We start from the raw sequence: 25,086 nt of genomic DNA, 5'->3' as shown, positions 1-25,086 counted from the left end.
TAGCAGCAGAAGATGCAACATGGCCTTAGAATGATTATTAAGAGCTTTGTAAGACCAGCATGTGCTTTGTTGCCTCTATAGTGGGGCCAGTTCATTCCTTCCAGATTGGCACACCTCATTCTGTCCGGGAGGATTCCAGCCCCCCACAGTTGCTCTTGAGGGCCAACAAAGTGTCCTTTCAGGACTTCATGGTGTGTCACTCACTGTAGCTACTGAAATATGCTTGTGTGCCTTCTTGCCCACATCCTCTGAACAGCATCATTTCCAGCTTTTGCTCCTCTGATCTATGTGGGCCCCATTTTCAACATGCATGCATACACAAAGGCACACACCACCAGCATCCTGATATCTCGAAACAGGAAGAGGACCATCTAGCAGTACATCTCCTTCCTGTCCATCTGCCCTCTTCCGACACAGACTGCCAGTTCTTCCTTGCCCCGTCAAACAGCAAGCAAACACAAGGCCTGCAAATGACCCCATCCCATTATGAAAAGAAAAGTCAAGAAGGAAAATGCCAGTAACCTTAATACTAATACAGCTCACACAGAGCTTTTTGAATCCTCCTCCTAAACACTACTTCCCTTGGTTCCACTGTCACAGAGAAGTTTTGTAGATTTTTGAAACAACACAAAAATTACAAAATCAGTTTTGCCAGAGATAGAAGAAGGTTCCTCTGATCAGACTTGATTTCCTTGCAGCCACAGAACTGCTGCAGAGCTTGGGTAAAAAAACTGCCCTGCAGTTGCTGTGTGGAATGGGTAGTTGGGTTAGGGGAACCTCTACTCAATTCATGACCGGATGTATAGTTGGGTCCTCAGCCTCCAGCCAAAGATGACTAAGCAATCATCACACAATAAGAGAGAAATTAGGTATCTACATAATTTATGATAAAATACAGGAAAATAATTCATATTATAACATAGAACATGTGACATGACGGTAAAGGACATTACAGGGAAACATTTCATATTGCACAACAGTTCATATTCAGTCTGTGTAGTTCTAGGCTTCTGTCCACATTGAAAGCAGTGTTCTTTATGTATATAAAATAAGTGTTACATGTTCTTTATGTATATAAAATAAGTGTCAAATATTGTGTTACATGGCACATTCCTATCCATCTCTTCTTTCCGTATCATACCCATCCATGGCTTCAGAGCTATGATTAATCAGACCCTACTACTGAGAATCAAGGGCCCCTCCCACTTAATCAGGAAGTCTTTCCACAAGCTTTCAGAACCTTGGGAGAGACCAAATATTGGCTGGTTCTAATTTCAGTCGCCCTGACCTGGATGGCCCAGGCTAGTGTGGTCTTGTCAGATCTTGGAAGCTAAGTTGGGTCAGCTCTGGTGAGTACTTGGATGGAGGGACCACAAAGGAAGGCTACACAGAGGCAAAACCACCTCTGAATATCTCTTGCCTTGAAAACCCTCTGGGATCACCATAAGTCTGCGGCAACTTGACAGCACTGTGCTGCACCACCAATTTCCACCAGTGACATATGCCACTGATCATGCTGAACAGTAGCAGAGCAGCTGTAGGAAAGTTATGATACTTCTCCAAAAATCATTGAGTTCTCCCAGAAATTCTTCAGCAGAGATGGAACATGTGCTTCAGAGACTGAAATGGGCTTCCACTGTACAGTCTAAAGAGGATCCTTTCAGTCCCAGCCTCATGTGCTAGTGGGATGGATTTAAAATAAAAATATTTGGGGCATCTTAAAACACACTAAGGCATTCTATAGAGTTGCTTCCAGGCCCGTAGCCAGGATTTTTTATTCGTGGGGCCTTTAAATAAGTCAGGGGGCACCCCTGCACACACACGCCAAGCAAGCCATTAAGGGAGAGGGATAGTGAAGGGTTGTGCCTGCCTGGCCTCACCCGGGGCCAAGTGTGCAGCAGTAACAGCAGCGTGCAGACCCAGCCCGGCATGCCCAGCCCAGGGAGGGAGGGAGGGAGGGAGGGAGGGTGGTCAGTGCCAGACAACTGGCCAGCCACCTGCCCAGTCTGGTGAGTCTGCCTTGGATCTTGCTGTGGCTGAGTGGCAGGCAGGGAGAGCCAGAGCACGTACACATGCATGTCCTCCACTGGCGCCTGCTTGCCTTTTGGTCGATAGTGGGGAGGCTGTGAGTTCTTCGGTGGCAGCAGCCGTGCTCTCCACCCGGCTCATCAAAAAGGAGGGAGGCCTGGGCAGTAAGTTGGGGGACCTGGCCCCAAGATGCCCCACTGTAGCTATGGGCCTTGTTGCTTCCCTGCAAGAGTCCTTAAGGTCCTCTTTCACTGCCCATTGCTTACTCTTCTGCAATCAGCTCGAAGAAGAATTTTAACTGTGGTTCTGCACTGTTCTCAGTGTTAGATTCCAACTGAAATCCAGCAAAGCCCAGATCCCCACACAAGATCTTAGTTAAGTTCACTCAGGAGTAAGTCCTAGGTAGTCCAATGAACTGCTTCCCTCCCCCCCTCCCCGCAGCTCTGCAATTTCATTGTTTTCTAGTCAATTTTAAGTGGCTTCAAGAGTACATTTGTTTTTATCTTTTTAATGTGATCTGCACATTTTTACTACCTTGTGCTGGCTGCCGGGTGCCTCTCCCGGACACATATCAACACTGTTCTTGTACGGTCAACTGCTGCTGTCACCCAGCCTCCCCCTCCCTTCCAGTGCCCTCCCAAGCCACCTCCTTCCTAGCTCCTGTTCACTTCTTCTTTCCCAAAGGTTGCTTTGGGTGTCCTGTGGTGTTTTATCCTGGAGGCAGAGAACAAACGGAGGGAGGGAAATTAGCCTGCAGGTACAGGCGAGGATGAGCAGCTGAGGCTGCTGCCGTAGCCCACGGAGGTCCAGCCGCTAGGCTATGAGGCAAGGGAGGGAGATCAAGCACCAGTCTCCTTCCTCCTCCTCCACTGGTGTCCCCATTCACCCCTTTCCCTTGCCTTCCCCACTGTTGCTGCAACCCTGTCTGGGAAAGGGTGGGAACACATCCCAGGACTTTGCCCATAAGAATATTCATTCTTGAAGAGAGAGGACTCTTCATACATGGGCAAGACAGTGAATGAAACTGGGGCTTCGTTCACTGCCTTGTCAAATGTCTAAATAAAGCTTTGCCAGTCTGCTCTGATAGGTTGGTGCAGCAATGGTGTTAAAAGTTGAAGAGGGTGAGATCACCCCAAACCTGGTGATTAAAAAGACAAAAGAACAATCCAGGAAACACTGGAGTGCACCAGTTCAGCACTGATTCATTGTAATAACAGGAGGAATGAACAGCGACGGTTCCAGAGAAAGGGGTTAGGGTGGAAACAACTTAGTGAATCCAACTGGCTTTATCAAATCATTTCAGTATTCAGAGACCAAACCCACTGCAGATCCAGTGATGTGCTCATGCTGGCTGTGGTTCCATTTCTTTCTTCTTGTAGGAAATAAAGACCATAAAATGTGGGGGGAACTGATCATATGGGTGAAACCAGAGGTGATTTATATGCAGCCATTTGCTGGCAGACTACCAACTTTCACCATTGAACACCAGTACCTGAAGATGGGGGATGCGCTAACCTTAAAGAGGGCGTGGTGGTGGCACAGGCAGGGAGGCCGCTACTTCAGCACCACACTGACTTCTGTAAGAGGGGCAGTGCTTGAGGCAGGCCATTGTCATTGTTGCCCATCCCCAATGGCCAGTCCATAGCTGTGCTTCTGCTAGAGTTACAGACCAATGGACTTCTGCCCTGTGATGCCCTCCAGTCACAGTGATGCTTTTCCTCTGTGCAGCAACATTCACCAATGGAGGCAGGTCATCTGCCAGCAAATGGTACATGCCCCCCTAACTGCTGCTGTGGAAAACTTTTCCTCCATCTGCTTCCAGACTCAGATGTTGTGTGCCCATTAACTTATCTGGGCAGACTGTACACATGAATACACGAAGCTGCCTTATACCAAATCAGACCCTGGGTCCATCTAAGTCAGTACTGTCTACTCAGACTGGCAGTGGCTCTCCGAGGTCTCAGGCTGAGGTCTTTCACATGACCTACTGCCAGATCTTTTAACTGGAGATGCCAGGGATTGAACATGGGACCTTCTGCATGCCAAGCAGATGCTCTACCACTGAGCCACAGCCCCTTCCAAATGTAGCATGTGAAAAGGCTTGATTCATTAGTCTTCAGTAAAGAAATGGGCATTTCATGCAGTATTTTCTGTCTTTTTAAGGATTGGTCAGCTGCTGCATTGGAATTTCCTAATGGTCATACTCACAGTGGAAGAAACAAGCTGCACCTGATACATTACTGTGCATAAGTGATTTTGCACATAAAGATTAAGTTCTGTGTGATAAATTGAAATGCATGGTATTTTTAATATAATGAGCCCAAATAGTGTTTATTTAAATTCAAAAGACTTTTTAAAAAGTATATCGGAGAGACTTCCACAAACACAGACCTACCCAGCTCTCACAGTTATCCCCCTAACTTACATTTGCAACTCTGAAACCTCCTTAATTTGTTTGTAAGCACAATTCTTGCATGTTGGCACTAAAACGAGTCACTGACCTCCCACATTGCTGTAATCCCATATAAATCAAAGGACAATACTTGTGTAAATGGGAACTTCAATGTCCTTACAAGTGTTGAAGACAGAAGTATGTGATTAAGTGATGCGCACTGTGGGAATTCTGGGGTAGGAAGGGCCAGGTGACTCTTTCCTTTTTATTAAAAGTCCATGTTCTTGAAGTCAACAGAACATCGGTATCGGCCATCAATGAATTTGGAACATATATAATTTGGCAAGCATGGGCAGGTATGATGTTGTCGTTTTCCAAAGAAAGGGACCTTTAAGAGAAAACAGAAACACAGAGGACATTAACAATATGCCATTATTGGCATCCAAGGAAAATAGAGCATGGAACAAGGAAAGGAATGTGGATAAAGTAGCCATTAGGCCAAATCTTGACATCCTTATCTGCGTGGCCTGATACAACTAAGCAACAACTATATAACGTTATGGTGATGTAGCTTGGTGTTGAACACTCAGAGGGTCTGAAAACTAGGCACAGATACCGAAATTCCCCTCTGTTGTCCTCAGCAACTACTATTCACAGGCCAGAAACCAAGATTCCTTGAGGCAGAACTAAGGAATTATTTGGTCCCTGACCCACTCCTGTGATAAACAACTTGCCAAGTATTGTGATGTTTTCTGACACCTACAGCAGTAGAGATTCACTTTTACATTACAGTAGCCCATTTGCTCCATTTGCTGGCCTTTCATAACTTCCACGTCTAACCTTCCAGGTCCACTGAAATGTGTTGAAATAAAGTAGTGTAATTTACATGGCACATGAAGAGCTGAAGGATTGCATAAATAGCTGCCAAATGCTAGTTGGGCTGTTTACATGCATAGTCCAGCTCACTCACAGATTTTTCTGTAAGATCCCACAAGTCGGAGGGTGCATGCAATGATAATAAGACGTGAATACAAAAGTGAAATTGAATTGTTTAAATATCCAGGAATTGTTTAAATATCCAGGAATCTTCCTTAATCACTCTCATTTCTTAGACTAGGCACAGAACAGTTATAATAGTGGCCTGTATCATATCACTCTTCTCAACAGCATTTTAAGCTTTCCTTTAGCCTAAGGAGCCATTCTCCAAATTAAATAGCTCTTCAGCCAAAGAAACTGGAACCAGAGCAGCTGGAACTGGCTAGTGTTAAACATGGGAAAGTGAAGAAGCCATTTACGAATACCTTGTGACTAATGGGGTGGCATTCATCTCCCTCTTGCCCTAAAGGAGTGCACATCCGAAGCCCACGGAGCCACAAGCTGATGGCACAGCATGTCCCACCTCCACACTGGAGATCCCTCTCACAGGCCTAGAAGGAAGCACCACAGCAGGGTCAATTAGCCAAAACATTTTAAGACAGTAAGAAAGAAAGTAAGACTGAGAGAAATAAAATGGTGGGGAAACAGATATCAGCAGATTTTAGATCCAGATATTAGTTTTTTTAGAGTTGGATCCGGGATCCCAGAATACTCCAGAATACTCCACACGGAGCAGCAGAAACACCAAAATAACCCCTCTCCCCAGCACTGTTTCAGAGTGGAAAATAACTTGCGGGGGGAGGCAGGAGCCTTTCCATCTCCCTGCAGCAGTGTTTCAAACCTCAAAGGACTCTGCTTTATTTTTAATAGCCATTTCCCACAGCTGCTGTGTGGCTGTAGGGAACCCAAGATGCAACAGGAAACTTGGACCCAACTCTTTAAAAAAGCAAATGTCTAGTTTCTCCCTGAGTGACCTCCATGATAAACAAGTTTCTAATAAACATTTAGATAATATGACATACACAATAGCCTGTTTATGTTATAGCTTGACTGAATAAAAAGAGACATTTATGGTATGTTATCGTACTGTAAATGGCCACAGGATATTTTTTGCATTTTTACTGAAAGGGGTTTATAAGTAAACCTAAGAAAATATGATTCTAGGAAAAAAGCTCACAGGAAAAAAGCCCACAGAAAAAAACGCATGGTCATAAATGCTCACAGGAAAAAAGCCCACGTGGAAAAATGCCCACATGGAAATAAGCCCACACGGGAAAAAGTCCACACACATAAAAGCCTACACAGAAAAAAGCCCACACGGAAAGAAGCCCACATGGAAAAATACCATGTAAAGCACCATAGATATTTATAATGGTGGATTGATATTTATAATTCATCTCCACTTATGAGAATGAATAGGTATCCTATATATATAATTGTCTAATGCGTTGGCCCATCAACCACCACTCAAGAGTACTCACATGCCATTGGCTGGGTGCTGGGTCCAGTTCTCTCCCCTGCCCACTTCCAGCCTGGACACTTGTCCCTCACAGAATTAACTATCAAAACAGCTGTCTCTTCTGATGAAGACACTTCTCCAGCTTGGCTCCTGTGGGACTAACTTTTCCCTCAGTGGCTGTTGCTAGGCAACCAAGCTTGGTTCTGTCAATAAAAAGACAAAGGAAGGAAACCCTTTCTAGGCCTTGGTGAGGAACTCATTGGGGCCAGTCCTGACTAGGGTTGCCAGCTCCAGGTTAGGAAATTCCTGGAGATTTGAGGGGTGGAACCTGGAGAGAGTGGGGTTTGAGGAGTAGGACCTCAGACAGGTAAAATGACATAGACTCCACCCTCCACCAGCCATTTCCTCCTGGGGAACTATTGCTGCCATTCTCCAGGTGAGGGCTGGAGATCACTCAGAATTAAAACTGCTCTCCAGATGGCAGAGATCAGTTCCACTGGAGAAAATGGCTGCTTTGCATGGTGAACTCTGAGTCGACCCAGCTGAGGTCGCTTCCCCTCCTGACTGGGTCCCCATTGAGGATAACATAACCATAAGATAACATTAAATAATAAATAATAATGGAAGTGGCAATCATATCATGTAGTGCTCTTAATTTCCTATTCCACCACAGTCATCCCAGTGTAAATTACAAATGGTAAATTAATAAATTTAACATATTTAATTTTATTTAAAATATTTCTATATAGAGTTTAATTTCTGTTGTTATTGTTTTTCCTTCTTAATAAAGTTCATTGATAACAAATGGTCACTTTTATTTCCTGCCTTTTCCCTTTCAAGCCTTTACACTCCAGAGCATTAAAGCCCTCTTCATACAGGCCACTTTTGAATAGTAATGAAGTGATTTACTAATAACAAAGCAAAATTATTATTTGATTATAATTGATAAAATCACAACACAAATTGTTGCATGTGAATATAGGTAATACCTGTTCATTCTCATAAATGGAGATGAATGTTTATCCATCATTATAAATATCTATGGCGCTTTACATGTTATTTTTCCATGTGGGCTACTTTCTGTGTGGGCTTTTATGTATATGGCTTTTTTCTGTGTGGGCTTTCTTCCATGTGGGCATTTTTCCACGTGGGCTTTTTTCCTGTGAGCATTTATGACTATGGGTTTTTTCTGTGGGCTTTTTTCCTGTGAGGCAGGAGTGGGCGTCTGATCGTGGGAGCGCTAGTATCCCGTGGCATCCAGCACCTGTCCACGTCCCATCGCAAACCAGATGTTTTTCATAAGTGCATGTGCACAAACACGTAACTGAAAGCAGTGCCGCTCCGCGGAACTGCACATGCACACAAACGTGAAACGCTTGCTGTGCTGCTTCTTTGCCACGTTCCAGCATCGCGGTGTGATCGCCAGCTAACAGCCTAAGTGCGAAGACTCGGGGGGACTGTGTGATCAGGCTACCGTGCTGTATTTTGCTCTGGGACAAACACCCATGCCTTCCCCCCATGTTATCTGGCCCGTGTGATCGGGGCCTAGATTTAGCTGTGAGCTTGCAAGGCAATGACTTCCTGGGAAGCATCACCTGGAAGGTGCTCAGGAAATGTACTAGGCAGCCTCTGCACAAACAATGTATCTGGAAAGGCCATCCATTGCATGTCCAGACAGAGTGACTAGAGGCAGATGTTTGCTGGGGCAGGCACAGCCTCATTGCTCAAGGTTTCCCACCCTCACTCTGTTGTCAGATTGACTAAGGAGCTGTGGGTGTTTTCTCTTTTCTTGTACCAAGAGTGAAGACAGCAATACATTAAATTGCCTTGTACTGAATCAGACCCTTGGTTCATCAAAGTCAGTATTGCCTACTCGGACTGGCAGCAGCTCTCCAGGGTCTCAGGCTGAGGTCTTTCACATCACCTACGACCTGATCCTTTTAACTGGAGATGCTGGGGATTGAACCTGAGACCTTCTGCATGCCAAGCAGATGTTCTGCCGGTGCCATATGTCTGAGAATAGTTGCACAGGTACAGGAATTAAGACCATCCATACATGTTGCATAATGGTGTACATTCTCATATGCAATTGTATGAGAATTCAGGATTGCTTATTGCAGCCCTAGTTTGATCAGCATGATAGAAGCTACTAGCATAGTCAGCAAATATCAAACAGTGGCCATGACTCAATGCAATTTCAATCCCTAGCATCTCCAGTTATGAGGATCAAATACGAGATGACATGAAAGACCTTCCCCTGAGACCCTGGAAAGCCACTGCCAGTCTGTGTAGACAATACTGGCCACGACAGACCAGCAATCTAACTCAACAAAAGGCAGCTGCATGTGTTCAAGTAAGTACACCAATGCCCTGACCTGGATAGCCCAGGCTAGCCGGATCCCATTAGCTCTCGGAAGCTAAGTAGGGTCAACCCTGGCTACTATTTGGAAGGGTGACCTCCAAGGAATACCAGGGCTGCTACGCAGAGGCAAGCAATGGCAAACCACCTCTGAAATTTCTATTGCCTTAAAAACAAGTCTACCTCACCACCTAGTGGTGCCTAACACTACAGCAGCAGATAACTGAAGATACAGCCTCCTCTCCCTCCCTCTCTCTTCTCAGTTCATCTGGAAGACTCTGGGTAGATGGTAGGTGGAAGTGCTGGGAATGTGAAAGGGAGTGGAATAGGGTGAGGGTGGTGGAGGGGTTTTGGCAAAAAAAATGATGGGGAGAAGGGAACAGCAAGAGAGACCCCCAAAACCCCTTTAAGTCATGCAAAGTTTAATGCTACCCTCATCTCCACAATATAAAGAACATTAATATTGCAAACACATGAGATGATTTGAATGGCAAAGTGGGAGCTTTTCAACAATGGATCTATTTGTGATGAGGCTCTCCAGACTACCGTTTGCAGATTCTTAGCTAAGACTTGACTTGCCAGGGTCAAGCTAAACCCAGTGTATGCATCTAGTCATACTAAACTTCATTATCTGTTCTTCAAGAACTTCTTGTTAGCCAGCTTCATCACCTCTGATCTTTGCTTATGGAACATAATAAGTTGACAAATGTAGGCTACTCTGTAAGGGCAGAATGGATCCTCCTATTGTTTAATGACTTGGATGAGATATCTAAAGATCACTTCCAACCATTATTTTTTACAATTGTAATTTTTTTCCTGCTAGTGTTTTACAGTATTGGCATTAACAGGGGTTAATATTTTAAAAATATCTACTTACACTGTCATACAAAAAATGTCTGACTCACATGCTACAGCTGTCATGATTTAAATAGATAAAAGTCAGGACAAATACATAATAATGCAATTTCCTGCATCTGTTAAAACTGAAACAGTTTAAATTAAGTAAAGACAAGGGGAAAATAAGCATCAGTCTTATTCAGGGAAACGCTAAACAAATACAAATCAAATCCTGCCAAGCCTATTCATGAGTTCTCATGCTGAAACCATTAGAAGTATTTAGGGAACAGGAAATAATCTATCAAGAATGAAGCTATCAGCACTTAGTTATTAGAATTCAAAGTTTGACAGTTCCTTCCCTGTTGGGTTTGTTATTTTGTGAGGAGGGGGGCAAAGTTAAATTGTTGTTGAAATAGTCGTACTTGATAATAGGAATGAGCAAATAAATCCATTTTAATTTTTGCTTGTTTTTTATTTTTTTAAATCCTCATTTGGTTTCATTATATCTGTTATTAAAGCTATTTGTTTCAGCTGTTCAACTGGTATTTGGTTTCTGTTTGTTTCAATGGGAAACCTCTTTCCACCTGTAATCCCCTGTCCATACCAATAGGGCTGAAATTGTCACACATTGTACCCTTCGCACACAAAGATCCTCTCTGACAGATTTCAGACAGATAAGCAGTCCTGTTTTATAGGCAAGGTTGACAGAGGGAGGGACTTGGCGACCCAATGAAGCCAGTAGCATGGCATAGCAGGCACAAATAAAATACAAATAATAACTAAAATGCCATCAGGAAGACACCACATTTAGTAGAAATGGGGGCTCACCTCTGTACTGAATGTGCAAGGAATGGAGTCAGATGAGGAAGACAAAGTTTGTAGAACCATCACACAACCCTTCTGCTTCCTCTGTGACATCAGTGGGTGAGGTTGACAAATGTAGTCACTCCTTTCCCTTAGGATGGAAGTACGCATTATATACAGCTAGGATATGTAAATCTTTTTTTGAAAATGAATGGGACCACAACCTCTGAGCTACTACAGTTTCCCTGTATGGTTCTAAATGCAAATGTTACCTGGCATTTCCCCCAGTGGGGAGGCAAACAAAATGTCTGCCTTTGTCTATTCACCCCAATGGCATTGCTGCCTGTCACCAGACCAGGGGGAAGTACACCACTGACTATAAGCGTTCTCCAGTGTGCAGTGCTTCCTATACAATACAGTGTACAAGTAAAATGTTTCCCCATGTGCTAAGCAGCCACAGAATCAGAGAACTAAATAGCTCAAGCACATAGGAGCCACTGTTTATAAAAAAAAATCAAACCTCTTCTCAAGCAAGGATGTAGTTCATTTTTCAGTTTTTATATTAATAAATAGAAGGTTTTGGTTCATATTTTGTTAAAATCATTCATTTCAGTGGTTTTAGACTAGAGTAACTAACTCTGCATAGGATTGCACTGTAAAAGGCTTTGGCTCACCATTAGAGATTATTTGTAATAAATAAACATTTCTAGTTCAAGCTTTGAAAGGAAACACTTCTTAATGACACTTTCAGCTTAATAGGTATCGGGTAAATATTGTGTTATTAGAAAAAAGAATCCAGTGCAAACATGTTAGAACTTAGTGGGTTGGTTCACATATAATGAAAAGCCATACGTTAATTCAAGTAACCGTAGCTAACTGATCATCTTAACCCACGCCACCATATTAACTATGAATAGCTCATGTACCTCATACTAAGTCTGAAGCTGGTTTGTTAACCACAGGTAGTTTTAACTATGGTTTTTCATGATGTGTGATCACTATATCCTGGCTTAAGTGTGGTTTGTTTTCCTGCTGTCACTCTGTGCTCATTCTCCCTCTGTGGTGGGCAAGTGGTATTTGTTTTCCTGTAGACAGAAACATGGGTGATTCTGCATCTGGCATTCGCTCCACATTTTCTCAGCTGGGAGGGGAAAGTGCCACTTAAAACCACATTCAAATACCTCGGGGCAATGCTGTACTGACTGCAAAGTAACCCCTGAATCTATGCAGAAGGTACCATAAAATCCAATGATCAAAAAAAGCAAAAGCGGGATGCAGTGTGGATAAAATCCGATGATCAAAGAGAGTGAAAGCAGCATGCAATGCAGAGGGGAATTTCTGTGCCAATGTGGGTTTCGTAAAATAATGGAGGGAAAATCCAATGCAGAATTGCCCCATGTCAAGATAGGAAACTCGGGTGTGAGTTTGGTTGCGTTTACATGTGGGAGTTCCAATAAAATTGGCTCCTGGAGCCAGTTTCCTAGGTTTGGGGTGAATAAAAGATTATCACAACAAAAGCCTTGCTGCTTCATTGGCTAGTGGTGGGAGGGAATGGTTGCCACTCTGAGAACAGCTGAAGTGAGGCTTCCCTAGAGAAACCTCAGCAGTTGTTAGTATGTCAAGGAGAAGGGTTCTAAGAGCCTGATAGCTTCATATCAGTGATTTTTAAAAAATTGGCAGAACATTGATACATGTAATCTTCCATAAACGGTTTCAAATGGCATAATTCTAGGAGGGCTGTATGACGTCATATTTCTGTACTTGACAGCTGATGGGAGATGCCTGAACAGTGTCTAAGCAAAGTTTTAAGTGTAGAATCCTTCCAAAGTACTATCTGATGGTTCTGTAGCTGGACTTCATTATATAAACCAAAAAAGTAAACCATTTTCTGTCCTATAAATGCACAGTTGTAGCATTTCATAAGTTGCCATCATAAACAAAGATCACCTAGAGGTAAGGATTTGAGTCTCACTCTAAAATTAGTCATGGCCTTGGCCACACAGGCAGGAAAATGCGGGGGGGGGAGCGTGGCTGTTTGCCCCGGAGCAAACCATCAGGCTTCGGGTTGAGGTCCCGTCAAGCTCCCGTGGTTAGGGGGGAGGTGCCGATCACACACGCGGCAAAGAAGCGGTGCGGCGCGACAAACGGGGTTGTGTTTTGTTTTTAAAACTTAAATGTGCGCATGCTCCGTTGGGTGCTTGTGCACATCCATGGAGACTTGGGGGAAAAAAACCTTTTTGCGAGGGGACATGGGCGGGCGCCGGAACTACCACCAGAAACGCGATCAGACGCCCGCCCTTGCCCCGCGGTTTCTGGAAACTAGTACCTCTGAGGTACTAGTTTTTTACCCCGCATCTTCGGCGGGAAGCCTCAGGTGCACCACGGGAGCTCAACGCTTCCCAGATGTGGCGGTGAGATCACGCCCGGAAAATCCGCCTATCTTCCGTCTCTCTAGCATGCCTAATGCTCCGTGTGACCATGTATATGTGACCTGGGCTCAGTCTTATGCACACGTACTGGGAGCTAAATTCCATTCAGTTCAAAGGGACTTACAAGTAAACATGCCTAGGGTTACAGACTCAATTTATTACTTTTTCATTAAGAATTACTGCATCAGTCATCCAAAAATCATGACTCCCTCTATATCTGGCCCAGGTTTTAAAACACATATTACTTTAATAAGTAACATTGTAAGCAACCATCAAATCAGGGAGCATTTTGCCATCAGCTTCAGAATTTCACTTGCAAGCCAAAGCATATTTATAGCAGTTAGTTGGTATGCACAACTGTTTTAAGTGATCTACTTATGTGAGACATGTAACATGTAATACATGAACTCATGGAAGGTCTCTGGAATTTCCCCCATGATTAAATTTTTCTTATCCCAGAAGTAACTGCTGTGATCTTCTGTGAGTCGGTGAATCAGGCATCTCTTGACATGTGGAAGACCATACTGCAAATTTTTAGAAGTGTAACATCTGTACCAGCTCACAGTTGAGTTCTTCTCAGCAGTTTATCTACACAATCGTAGAAATCTGATAAAGCTAGAAATTGCTTGCCCCAAGGGAAACATATGTTAAGTATGTGTTCCTAGTGAGAACGGAAAGAAATAATCATATGACACAGAAATAAAGCAATTTTTACTATAAAGTGTTGTCAGCACAGGTAGTTTCTCAACCCAAATTTTAAAAGAAATATTAAAAGAAATATTATTTGAGCTGCTTATACACACTAACACTTGAATTTGTATGTAACCAAAGGGTCACATTTGGGTTTTTTTGTCCTGAGTCCAAGAGTGTTAAAAATATCCTTTGGAATAAAGCAAAGTTTTCCATGACCTTCCCTAAGTCCAGGAGCTGAGACTTTGTCAAAAGCTCAGAACAGCACAAGTGTTACAAGAGAATACAGTAGCTGATAATACTGCTGTTTTTATGGGGTTTTTTTTCATTTGCAGGATGAATTATATTTTACATGACAAATTTCCAGATGTGCCTATTATATTTGTGAACAAATTAATAATTTAATTTTGTTATCCAAAATGAAACTCATCCTGAAATTTCCCTTGGTTAATTTAATTTTTCATACACCCTGACCTGTACATTCTGATTCAAACAAACTCATCTTTTCGGTTCCAGCTGAATGTACTTGCAGTACGTAACTACTATTGATCCCACCTATTAATGCAGGGTCAGCTATCAGTCCAAATTCTGTAACTGCTGCTGGAAAGTATTGTAACAATATTTAGAGGCTGTTTCTCACAGGAATGATGCATTTTACATTTTAAAACACACTAGCCCCAGGATCTTTGCTCTGAAGGTCATCAGGATGCTTATCTCCTTCTGTCCCAGACTTTCCAACATCACAGTCCGTCTTCATTGCAAATGTTCACTTAAGTTCCCAATGCATGGTCAGACTTCTTCAATAATTAGACAAGCAAGGCAAATGAAAGCAACTTACCCCAGTGATCACAGCACATTTGTATAAGGTTATTAAGAGAGAGAAGCACAAGACTTGGATAACTGTTTTCATGATGCTTGAGAGAAATAGTCGGTCGTCCTCTTCCTTCTTCTCAGGATCCCTCTCTCATGTCACAGTTGCACTCACTGTGATGCTGCAAGTCTCTCTCCTCTCTCCTGCCTTGCTGGGTTCTCAATGAGATCTGATCACATCCCCCTCTCCTGGCTCTCTATTTAACATCTCAGCCACTGGTTTGTCTCTGTTACCAATGCGACACTTGTTATGATGATCCCAGAGATCACAGGAGGAGACTTGAAACTATAGCATAAAATATGAGGAGGAGACAGTCAGACTTGGCTCTTTACAAGATTTATTTGGTGTAGAACTGGAATACACATATGTTTTGTGGGCGGTGATTGTTTTTTAATGCAATGTCGACAGATCTACAAATAATATAGCAATTGGATTTCTGTAGTATTTTTACGTATGATTTTTTTTTCAGTTATGTGAATTTTGCAAGAAAGGTGCTTGAAAATCAAACTTCCCTTTTAAAATTTATTTTATTTATTGTAACAACAAATAGAGATACAATTAGGCTTGCCAAGTCCCCCCGGGGGGGTGGGGAAAACCCCGCCCCAGAGGCCCGTTCCCCGCCGGCGGCGGATCAGGCCCCAGGGGGAACCCCACCCCGACGTGCGCGTCACCAGGAAGTGACGTTAGGACACCGGGCAGACTGGGGTCGGGGCCACGACCATCAGAGGGAAAACTCTAAATGTACTCCCATGCCTTCCACAGCCATAAACCAATGGTCACAACTTTGCTCGCTATTGCAGACCTTCCACATTGCAAAACTTCCAAATATATATTGAATGGTGGCAAGCAAAACTGCACCTGAGCTATTATGCAATTGGTCTGCATATTCTAATCACAGACTGCAGAAATACTTTGATGTGCATAATACTGCCTGGCTGTGTGCGGGAGATCCTGTACGAGAATGAGTGGCAGGAAATGTTCCCATTTTGTTACGATAAGCCACTGACAAGGATGCATACTTTCAGTAAGAATACATTGAGTTGTTTTTACAGCAGTATCCTGATGGGTCAGGAATGATAATTAATCAGCTATTAGACTTGGTCTATTTATCTTCTTAGCATTGGCCTTAGGATGTAATCTATTATCTTGACTGACCTCAGTTGCTTTTCCTCAGCAGTGAAGTCCTCAAGCCTGAACCAGCATCTGTACAGCATCTGCTGTTTACACTGACCTCACTACTATGTTCATTATTACTGCATTGTAATCTAGGATGGAGCAAAACAAAAAGTTGCAGTTGGATTTAGGTCATTTATCATTTTCAGAACTCAAGGCCAATTCTCTACTATCCAACCATAAGCTAGTCATCATAGGAAATCAATTTGATAGGGATGGAAAACATATTTCTGGATGTAACTCTCCTCATCCCTGGGATTCCCAGGGACTGTGCCCCTCTCACAAAGGATCCTCCTCCCAAATTTCAGGGAGATAAGAGAAAGTGTCCCAGTTCCATAGGAAGTTAAAATTTTCACTTGCAGAATGGACATGAACTGACACGTAAATAAGGCTTTTCCTCTTTCCCAGGATCTTCAGGAGAGCAGTGGGTATCTGTTTTTAAATAAGAACAGATCCCATTGGCAAGGGGTGCTAAACCTTAATCCAATAGTCTTCAGTCTTTCCAGACCTGGGAACCACTGATTATGGTATTCAGTGAATGGTAAAGCCATGACAGGAAGTCATGTGATAGGAAGAAAGGCACCAGAGTTATGTCAATGCAAGAACCATGAACAGCAGACCAAAATAAGTGGGCACAGGAGACACAAACCAGAGGGTATATGTCTGATCTTCTTCTCAGGCTGCATACAAAGGGAGATGACAGTCTTGGTACCCTTCTATTCTATTTGGCAGGTCCTTGAAGAAGTCAGCAAAAAGGCAGCCCTTTAAGGGCTTGTGACCCAGCAAGAGGGGCTCCACGACCCATCTGAAGACTTGGACCATGGGATGGAAACCACTGTCCTAATCTGTCCTGTGATTGACCTCATTTTGTACTGGTGTTTTCATTACTTTTCTCTCAGCCATGATGACTTCTCATATCAGAGGCTGCCCAGGACACAATAGGCTGCCTTTCCCACCACCCATGGCCTACTAAAGTGAAACCAGAGAAGGCATCAGAATAACTACTGGACTGGAAAATTTCCAACTGCTCCTGAATACTGGAAGTAATCCTATTCAACTGTGGAGTTTATGAATGGCCGTGGTTCAGGTTTGGACTGTACATTTTTATTATAACAACATCCCCTTAGTTGTAATCTGATCTTTGGCTCATGCTACAAGTATTATTAAACAGAGTTCATTGATTCTTTCCTCTGTGGTTATTTTTATCACCCAAAGCAGCTCATGAGCAGGGGAAGAGAGGGCAGGGAGAAGTTTCTTACCCCTTCCCTCTCCTCCTGTTTCTCTTGAAAACTTATTTTCCCCACACGGCTTTTCCCTGGGGGGGGGGAGTTCTGAGAAGCTACTGGGATATTTCTCCCTATGCAGGTTAAAAGGCATAATAAGGAGTGTAATTTCAAGACAAAAAAGGTTAAGCAGCTTCTTTGCATTCCCCTCTAGCAGTCAGACACAGCTTGCCTCAGACTGCTGAGTGTGCACATGTGTTTAAAAAAATGTTTAGGAAAGAATCACAACACTTTACATAAAATGTAATTGGTGATTGAGCAGGTTTTTTAAAAAATGAATTAAAAATGTGCTCTTATCCTACCCTTTCTCTGGGGTGCTCAGATCAGCATATGCAGCTCTTCCCATCTTTGTTTTAGGTCGAATCCACATGTGTGTTTCTTGCTGGTTTCCTGACATTTTTGCTCCCGTCCCCCAACAAACTGTCTACATTTGCATCCGGTTTCATGCTGGCAGTGCACCAGTATAAAAATCAGTGTCTGCATATGTTTCCCGCCCTCTGGTAGTGACTCCATTGTCATAGCTGTTCCGCACTGGTTTAAATGAATGCTGTTCTTTGCTGCTCTATTGCCTCCTTTCTGGTTTCGTTGCGCCGTAAAACCTAATGCAGACGTTTTTGAGCTGTTGCGCCACTAATTCTTAAATAATTTCAACAGGTTGCGCACAAAAAACTAGGCGGTAACTCGTGGTTCGATTCCAACAGTACTCTTTTCTCTTTTTACTAGCTAGCCCCCAAAATAATTATTAAAATTTTTATCTTCTTTTGAAGGTTTTATTTTTTAACCCCTTTTACAGACCGACTGAACATTTTTAAGTTCACTACTGGTGCAGTAAGAGCTTGCATTTATCTCAAAACGTTTAAATCCAGAAATGGCGTTTCTAATTTTATTCTCGCTTGGCTCTATTTCCTCATAACTATGTACCAGCCCTCAAATCTTATCTTCCAAAACTTATCTATCCACTTTCAAACCATTTATTTTCTTGACCCCCCCCTGCTTTATGGGACATTTTTAAGTTCACCGGGGGGGGGGGGTTTACTTCAAGCTGTAGGAGGCACACTCAGCAATAAAACATAAGACCTGGTGTTTAGCTCAGAGGGTAAATTCCTGCCCTGTAAATCAGGGTATTGCTGGTTTGATTCCTGCATGGCTGCTTTTACTCATCGCTATGTACCAGTCCTCAAAAAAAATTATTTGAAATTTATCTGTTTATTAAATTTATAATCACTGAATATGACTGGGCAAGGCACAGTCAGTAGCTTTTTTGAGTAAGAGCTTGCATTTGGCTCAAAAAGTTGCAATTCCTGCCTTGTAGTCATGGTGTTTCTCATTTTTAAGTTCACAGGGGTAAGAATGACAGACCCTAGGAGTAACAGAAGTGTTCTGGGAATGGAATGACAGGCTCCGGAGTGGAATGACAGCCCAGGGGGGTAGCAGGAGTGTTCTGGAACTCGAATGACAGGACCCAGAGTAGAATGACAGCCCCTGAACATAACATAAGAACATAAGAGATGCCAATGTTGGATCAGGCCAAAGGCCCATTCAGTCCAACACTCTGTGTCACACAGTGGCCAAAAATACCAGGTGCCATCAGGAGGTCCACCAGTGAGGCCAGGACATTATAAGCCCTCCCACTGTTGACCCCCCCAAGCACCAAGAAGACAGAGCATCACTTGCCCCAGAGTCCCTATCTATACCTTGTGGCTAATAGCCACCGATGGACCTCTGCTACCCCTGGGGGTAGCAGGAGTGTTCTGGAACTGAAATGACAGGCCCCAGAGTGGAATGACAGCCCCTGGGGGTAGCAGGAGTGTTCTGAAACTGGAATGACAGGCCCCACAGTGAAACGACAGCCCGGGGGGGGGGGAGCAGGAGGGTTCTGGAACTGGAATGACAGGCCCCAGGGTGACATGAGAGCCCCTGAGGGTAGCAGGAGTGTTCTTTGACTAGAATGAGAGATCACGGAGTGGAATGACAGTCCCTGGGGTAGCAGATGTGTTCTGGGACTGGAATGAGAGACCATGGAGTGGAATGACATTCTCTGGGGGTAGCAGATGTGTTCTGGGACTGGAATAACTGGCCCCAGAGTGGAATGACAGCCCCTGGGGTTAGCAGCAGTGTTCTGGAACTGGAATAACAGGCCCAATTGTGGAATTACATCCCCTTGGAGTAAGAGGAGTGTCCTGGAACTGGAATGCCAGGCCTATCATTACAGTCCCAGGACACATCTCCTACACCCTGGGCTGTCATTCCACTCTGGAGCTGGTTATTCCAGTCCCAGAATACTCCTGCTAACCCCAGGGGCTATTATTCCAATGTGGGGCCTCTCATTCCAGTCCCAGAACACTCCAGTAATCCCCAGGGGCCATCTAGTGATGAACAATAGATTGTGATTAGATAACTGAAAAAAAGAAAAAGTGGACAGCTCCCCTAATGCTAACTTGAAAGCAGAGGTGCAGCAGTTCTAAACCACATGGAATAACAGCGGCACCAAGCTGATTCTAAAATGCTTATATACATTTGGCCTTATTCTCACATATACCACTGTGAGATAGGCTAGATTTAGACAGAGCAGCCTGCAACTAGCAGTTAAGGAAACTGAAGTGTTATGTGTTCTTAAGACGGGCTGTTGATTTCCACTGATTTCCCCGCCCACTGCAGCTTAATGAATCTCCCCAAATTTTGGTCCTGGAGACAGCATAGCAGATGTCTGCTGTGGTAGTGGGAAAAATGACAGAAATCACCATCCCTCTTAAGAAAATGTAAGTGCCCTTGAGTCTTCAGGATGTTGTTGGATACAGACCCATCTCTGGCAAGGGGGAGCGAGTTGATTCTATGGCCGAATCTGCATTTGCATTTTAAAATCATTTTTGTGCTGCTGTGACACCGCCTTTCTCTATGCTTGTTTGAATGCTGTTTGGAGAAGATTCTTTTAAAGCAGTGCAGAGGTGCAATGACAGTGGAGCCGCCCCAAAGGATGATAAACATATGTGGATGTGCGAAAGTATGCTAGCACTGTTGAGGTGCGAAAACGACACCAAATGTAGACAGCTTTTTTGAAGACGGAGTCAAAAGGCTGGGACACCAGTGGGAAAGACAAATGCAGATTCCGCCTTATGTCTCTCTGGGTCTGTTCGGGGATTCTTACCACTACAGTATACTGGTAGTCTTGACCCAGACGTCCCATAGCAGTCTATTAAGAATGGTCCTCTGCATTCATCATAAGAGTGGCGTTTTTGTACCTTCTGAACATTGACTAGATTCTGAGATGTTGCAAAACAAATTAATCAAGCTGCCAGGCCCCCCAGGAAGGACATGTGAAGCCAGACAAAAGGGGCAAAAAGCAACCCCTCTTTCCACTGGCAAAAGTGGAAGGAGGAGTATGTAGGTTTGTGCTTGAAGGCTGAGTGGGTAAAAATTGTTTTGCTTAATCCAATTCATGTTTTTTTTAATTGGAGTGGAATCATGTGGTACACTACTGTTCACTAAAGAGCATTCTCATTTATGCAAAACTTCATCGAATATCACTAGACGCTGGGTTGTTTCGCTGGTTATTTCATTTGAGATTGGCAAGAAGGGATCTGACTCTTCCTCCCAAGTAATTAAGAAAATGTAACATGCTAAGAGAGGAGGGGAGGCAGCAGGCATGGTATAGCTGGATCTTGTCAGATCTTGGAAGCTGAGCAGGGTTGGAACTTGGAAGGGAGCCAGGGAAAGCCAATGGCAAACCACCTCTGCTTCTCACTTGCCTTGAAAGCCCTTTGCTGGGGTTGCCAGCAGTCAGCTGCAGCTTGATGGCACTTAACACACACCCCATGCTAGAGAAATCATGATTCAACACCCTTACTAGATCAAGCATATAGCTGCTTGGTCTGAGGAAATGAGCATAGCTATTTAATGTTGCTTCTGTTGAAATCAATAAATTTAATAATAGTTCAAAATTCTGTGGCCAGACTACGGCATAAGCAGATGAACCTTATTTTCCCTATGGTTTCCTACCTGGGTCTGGAAAGCATTTAAAAAAGGTAAAGGTTCCCTTGCTCGAAAGCCAGTCGAATCCGACTCTAGGGTTGCAGTGCTCATCTCCGTTTCAAAGCTGAAGAGCCAGCGCTGTCCAAAGACGTTTCCGTGGTCATGTGGCCGGCATGACTAAACACCAAGGCGCACGGAACGCTGTTACCTTCCCACCAGAGTGGTACCTATTTATCTACTTGCAATTTCTTGCTTTCGAACTGCTAGGTTGGCAGGAGCTAGAACTAGAGACGGGAGCTCACTCCGTCATGCGGCAACCCAGGTCTCGAACTGCTGAACTACTGACCTTCCACAGCCTGCAGTTCAGTGTCTTAACCACTAGAGCCACCGCAGCTTCTGGAAAGCATTTGTTGTTGTTCAGTCGCACAGTCGAGTCCGACTCTTCGCGACCCCATGGACTAGATTCCACCAGGCCCTCCTGTCTTCCGCTGTCCTCTGAAGTTGGCTCAATTTCATGTTCGTTGCGTCGATGACACTGTCCAACCATCTCATCCTTTGCCGTCCCCGTCTTCTTTGACCTTCAATCTTTCCCAGCATCAGGGTCTTCTCCAGTGAGTGCTCCCTTCTCATTTGGTGGCCAAAGTATTTGAGCTTCAGTTTCATTATCTGGCCTTCCAGGGAACAGTCAGGGTTGATTTCTTTTAGGATTGACTGATTTGATCTTCTTGCAGTCCCTGGGACTCTCAAGAGTCTTCTCCAGCACCATAGTTCAAAAGAATCTATTCTTCGGCGCTCGGCCTTCCTTATAGTCCAACTCTCGCAGCCATACATGACTACTGGGAATACCATTGCTTGGACCATGCGTATTTTTGTTGGCAGGGTGATGTCTCTACTTTTTATCATGCTGTTTAGGTTCGCCATCGCTTTCCTCCCAAGGAGCAGGCGTCTTTTAATTTCATGGCTGCTGTCACAGTCTGCGGTGATCTGGGATCCCAGGAACGTGAAGTCTGTCACTACTTCCACAGCTTCCCCTTCTATTTGCCAAGGAGTGATGGGGCCGGATGCCATGATCTTAGTTTTTTTGATGTTGAGCTTCAAGCCCACTTTTGCGCTCTCCTCTTTTACTCTGAGCAAGAGGCTCTTTAGATCCTTTTCACTTTCAGCCATTAGAGTGGTATCATCTGCATATCTGAGGTTGTTGATCTTTTCCCCAGCAATCTTAATTCCCGCTTGTGATTCATCCAGGCCAGCATTTCGCATGATGTACTCTGCATATATATTAAATAAGCAAGGTGACAGTATACATCCTTGTCGTACTCCTTTTCCTATGCTGAACCAATCAGTTGTTCCGTATCCGGTTCTAACTGTCGCTTCTTGGCCCTTATACAGGTTTCTCAAGAGACATGTGAGGTGGTCTGGTACTCCCATCTCTTTAAGGACCTGCCATAGTTTGTTGTGATCCACACAGTCAAAGGCTTTAGCATAGTCAATGAAGCAGAAGTAGATATTTTTCTGGTACTCTCTTGCTTTCTCCATAATCCAGCGAATGTTGGCAATATGATCTCTCGTTCCTCTACCTCTTCGAAACCCAGCTTGTACTTCTGGTAGTTCTCTATCCACGTACTGTTGAAGCCTAGCTTGTAGGATCTTGAGCATGACCTTGCTAGCGTGTGATATGAGTGCAATTGTGCGATAGTTTGAACATTCCTTGGCATTGCCCTTCTTTGGGATTGGAATGTATACTGATCTTTTCCAATCCTGTGGCCACTGTTGCGTTTTCCAAATTTGCTGGCAAATGGAGTGCAGCACTTTAACAGCATCATCTTCTAAGACTTTGAATAGCTCAGCTGGAATACCATCACCTCCACTAGCTTTGTTGTTAGTAATGCTTTCTAAGGCCCATTTAACTTCACATTCCAGGATGTCTGGCTCAAGGTCAGTGATTATACCGTCGTGTTTGTCAAGGACATTGAGGTCTTTCTTGTATAGTTCTTCTGTGTATTCTTGCCATCTTTTCCTAATCTCTTCTGCTTCTGTTAGGTCCCTACCGTTTTTGTCCTTTATCATGGCCAGCTTTGCATGGAACGCTCCCTTGATTTCTCCAATTTTCTTGAAGAGATCTCTAGTCCTTCCCATTCTATTGTTTTCTTCTATTACTTTGCACTGTTCATTCAGGAAGGCCTCCTTATCTCTCCTTGCTGTTCTCTGGAAATCTGCGTTCAGTTGGGTAAATCTTTCCTTTTCGCCTTTGCCTTTCGCTTTCCTTCTTTCCTCTGCTATTTGTAAAGCCTCATCAGAAAGCCATTTTGCTTTCTTGCATTTCTTTTTCTTTGGTATGGTGGTGATTGCTGCCTCCTGTACGATGTCACGAACCTCTGTCCATAGTTCTTCAGGCACTCTATCTATCAAATCCAGACCCTTGAATCTATTCTTCACCTCTACTGTATATTCATCAGGGATGCGATCTAGGTCAAACCTGAATGGCCTCGTGGTTTTCCCAATTTTCTTCAGTTTAAGTCTGAATTTTGCAATGAGTAGCTCATGATCTGAACCACAGTCAGCTCCAGGTCTTGTTTTTACTGACTGGATAGAGCTTCTCCATCTTTGACTGCAAATTATATAGTCAATCTGATTTCGGTGTTGCCCATCTGGTGATGTCCATGTGTAGAGTCGCCTCTTAGGTTGTTGGAAAAGGGTGTTCGCTATGACCAGTGTGTTCTCTTGACAAAACTCTGTTAACCTTTGCCCTGCTTCATTTTGCTTTCCAAGGCCAAACTTGTCTGTTATTCCGGTTACCTTTTGACTTCCTACTTTAGCATTCCAGTCCCCTATGATGATGAGGACATCATTTTTTGGTGTTAGTTCTAGGAGGTGTTGTAGGTCTTCATAGAACCGGTCCACTTCAGCCTCTTCTGCATTCAGTGGTTGGGGCATAGACTTGGATACTGTGATGTTGAATGGTTTGCCTTGGAATCGGACAGAAATCATTCTGTCATTTTTGAGATTGTATCCCAGTATTGTCTTTTGCACTCTCTTGTTGACTATAAAGGCCACACCATTTTTTCTATGAGATTCCTGGCCACAGTAGTAGATATAATGGTCTTCTGAGTTAAATTCGCCCATTCCTGTCCACTTTAGTTCACTGATTCCTAAGATATCGATGTTCAGTCTTGCCATCTCATTTTTGACCACGTCAAGCTTACCTTGATTCATAGATCTTACATTCCAGGTTCCTATGTAGCATTGTTCTTTGCAGCATCGGACTTTCCTTTCACCATCAGACACATCCACAACTGAGCATCCTTTCGGCTTTGGCCCAGCCGCTTCACTCTTTCTGGGGTTACTTGTACTTGCCCTCTGCTCTTCCTCAGTAGCATATTGGACACCTTCCAACCTGAGGGGCTCATCTTCCGGCGTCATATCTTTTAGCCTTTTGTTACTGTCCATGGGGTTTTCTTGGCAAAGATACTGGAGTGGGTTGCCATTTCCTTCTCCAGTGGATCACACTTGGTCTGAGTTCTCTGCTGTGGCCTGTCCGTCTTGAGTGGCCCTTCACGGCATAGCCCACAGCTTCATTGAACTACGGGGCATTTACTCCCTCATATATGAACCACATAAACACACACACAAACGCACACACGCTTAAGGTTAAATGCAAAGATGTCTCCACTTTGTTTATGCCTCCCTTGCCCCCATTTTAATTCTTGGACCAGTTTTCTCTCCTCCTCTGCTCCTCTTTGCATCAGACCAGTAAACTGGCTGTCACTTTGTTATGTATTAAGATGGCTGTGACCACATGCGCCTGGCCATGCAGTCTACCGGACTCACAGACCTTCAGGTCCAGAACAACAACCACTGTGGATCCTAGCGAGAACCAATGGGAGCACTAGGATCCTGATGAGAACCTATCGTTACC

The 25,086-nt window shown here is 43.9% G+C and overlaps 1 protein-coding gene across 1 annotated transcript; it reads right to left on the bottom strand.

Moving 5' to 3' along the window:
* Nucleotides 1-4,688: 4,688 nt before the first annotated feature.
* On the bottom strand, nt 4,689-14,784 carry PROK1 (prokineticin 1). Its single transcript, XM_015406592.1, has 3 exons — nt 14,713-14,784; nt 5,722-5,847; nt 4,689-4,808 (listed from the first exon to the last, which is right to left on the bottom strand). Exons 1-3 carry the CDS (start codon nt 14,782-14,784, stop codon nt 4,689-4,691), a joined length of 318 nt encoding a protein of 105 aa, XP_015262078.1.
* Between the last annotated feature and the right edge of the window lie 10,302 nt (nt 14,785-25,086).

The sequence above is a fragment of the Gekko japonicus genome, unplaced genomic scaffold (assembly GCF_001447785.1).
Source record: "Gekko japonicus isolate JY-2015 unplaced genomic scaffold, Gekko_japonicus_V1.1 scaffold115, whole genome shotgun sequence".
In the NCBI taxonomy this organism is placed as follows: Eukaryota; Metazoa; Chordata; class Lepidosauria; order Squamata; family Gekkonidae; genus Gekko; species Gekko japonicus.
The sequence above is the reverse complement of the archived record's forward strand: the minus strand, read 5'-3'. Positions and strand labels throughout refer to the sequence as shown.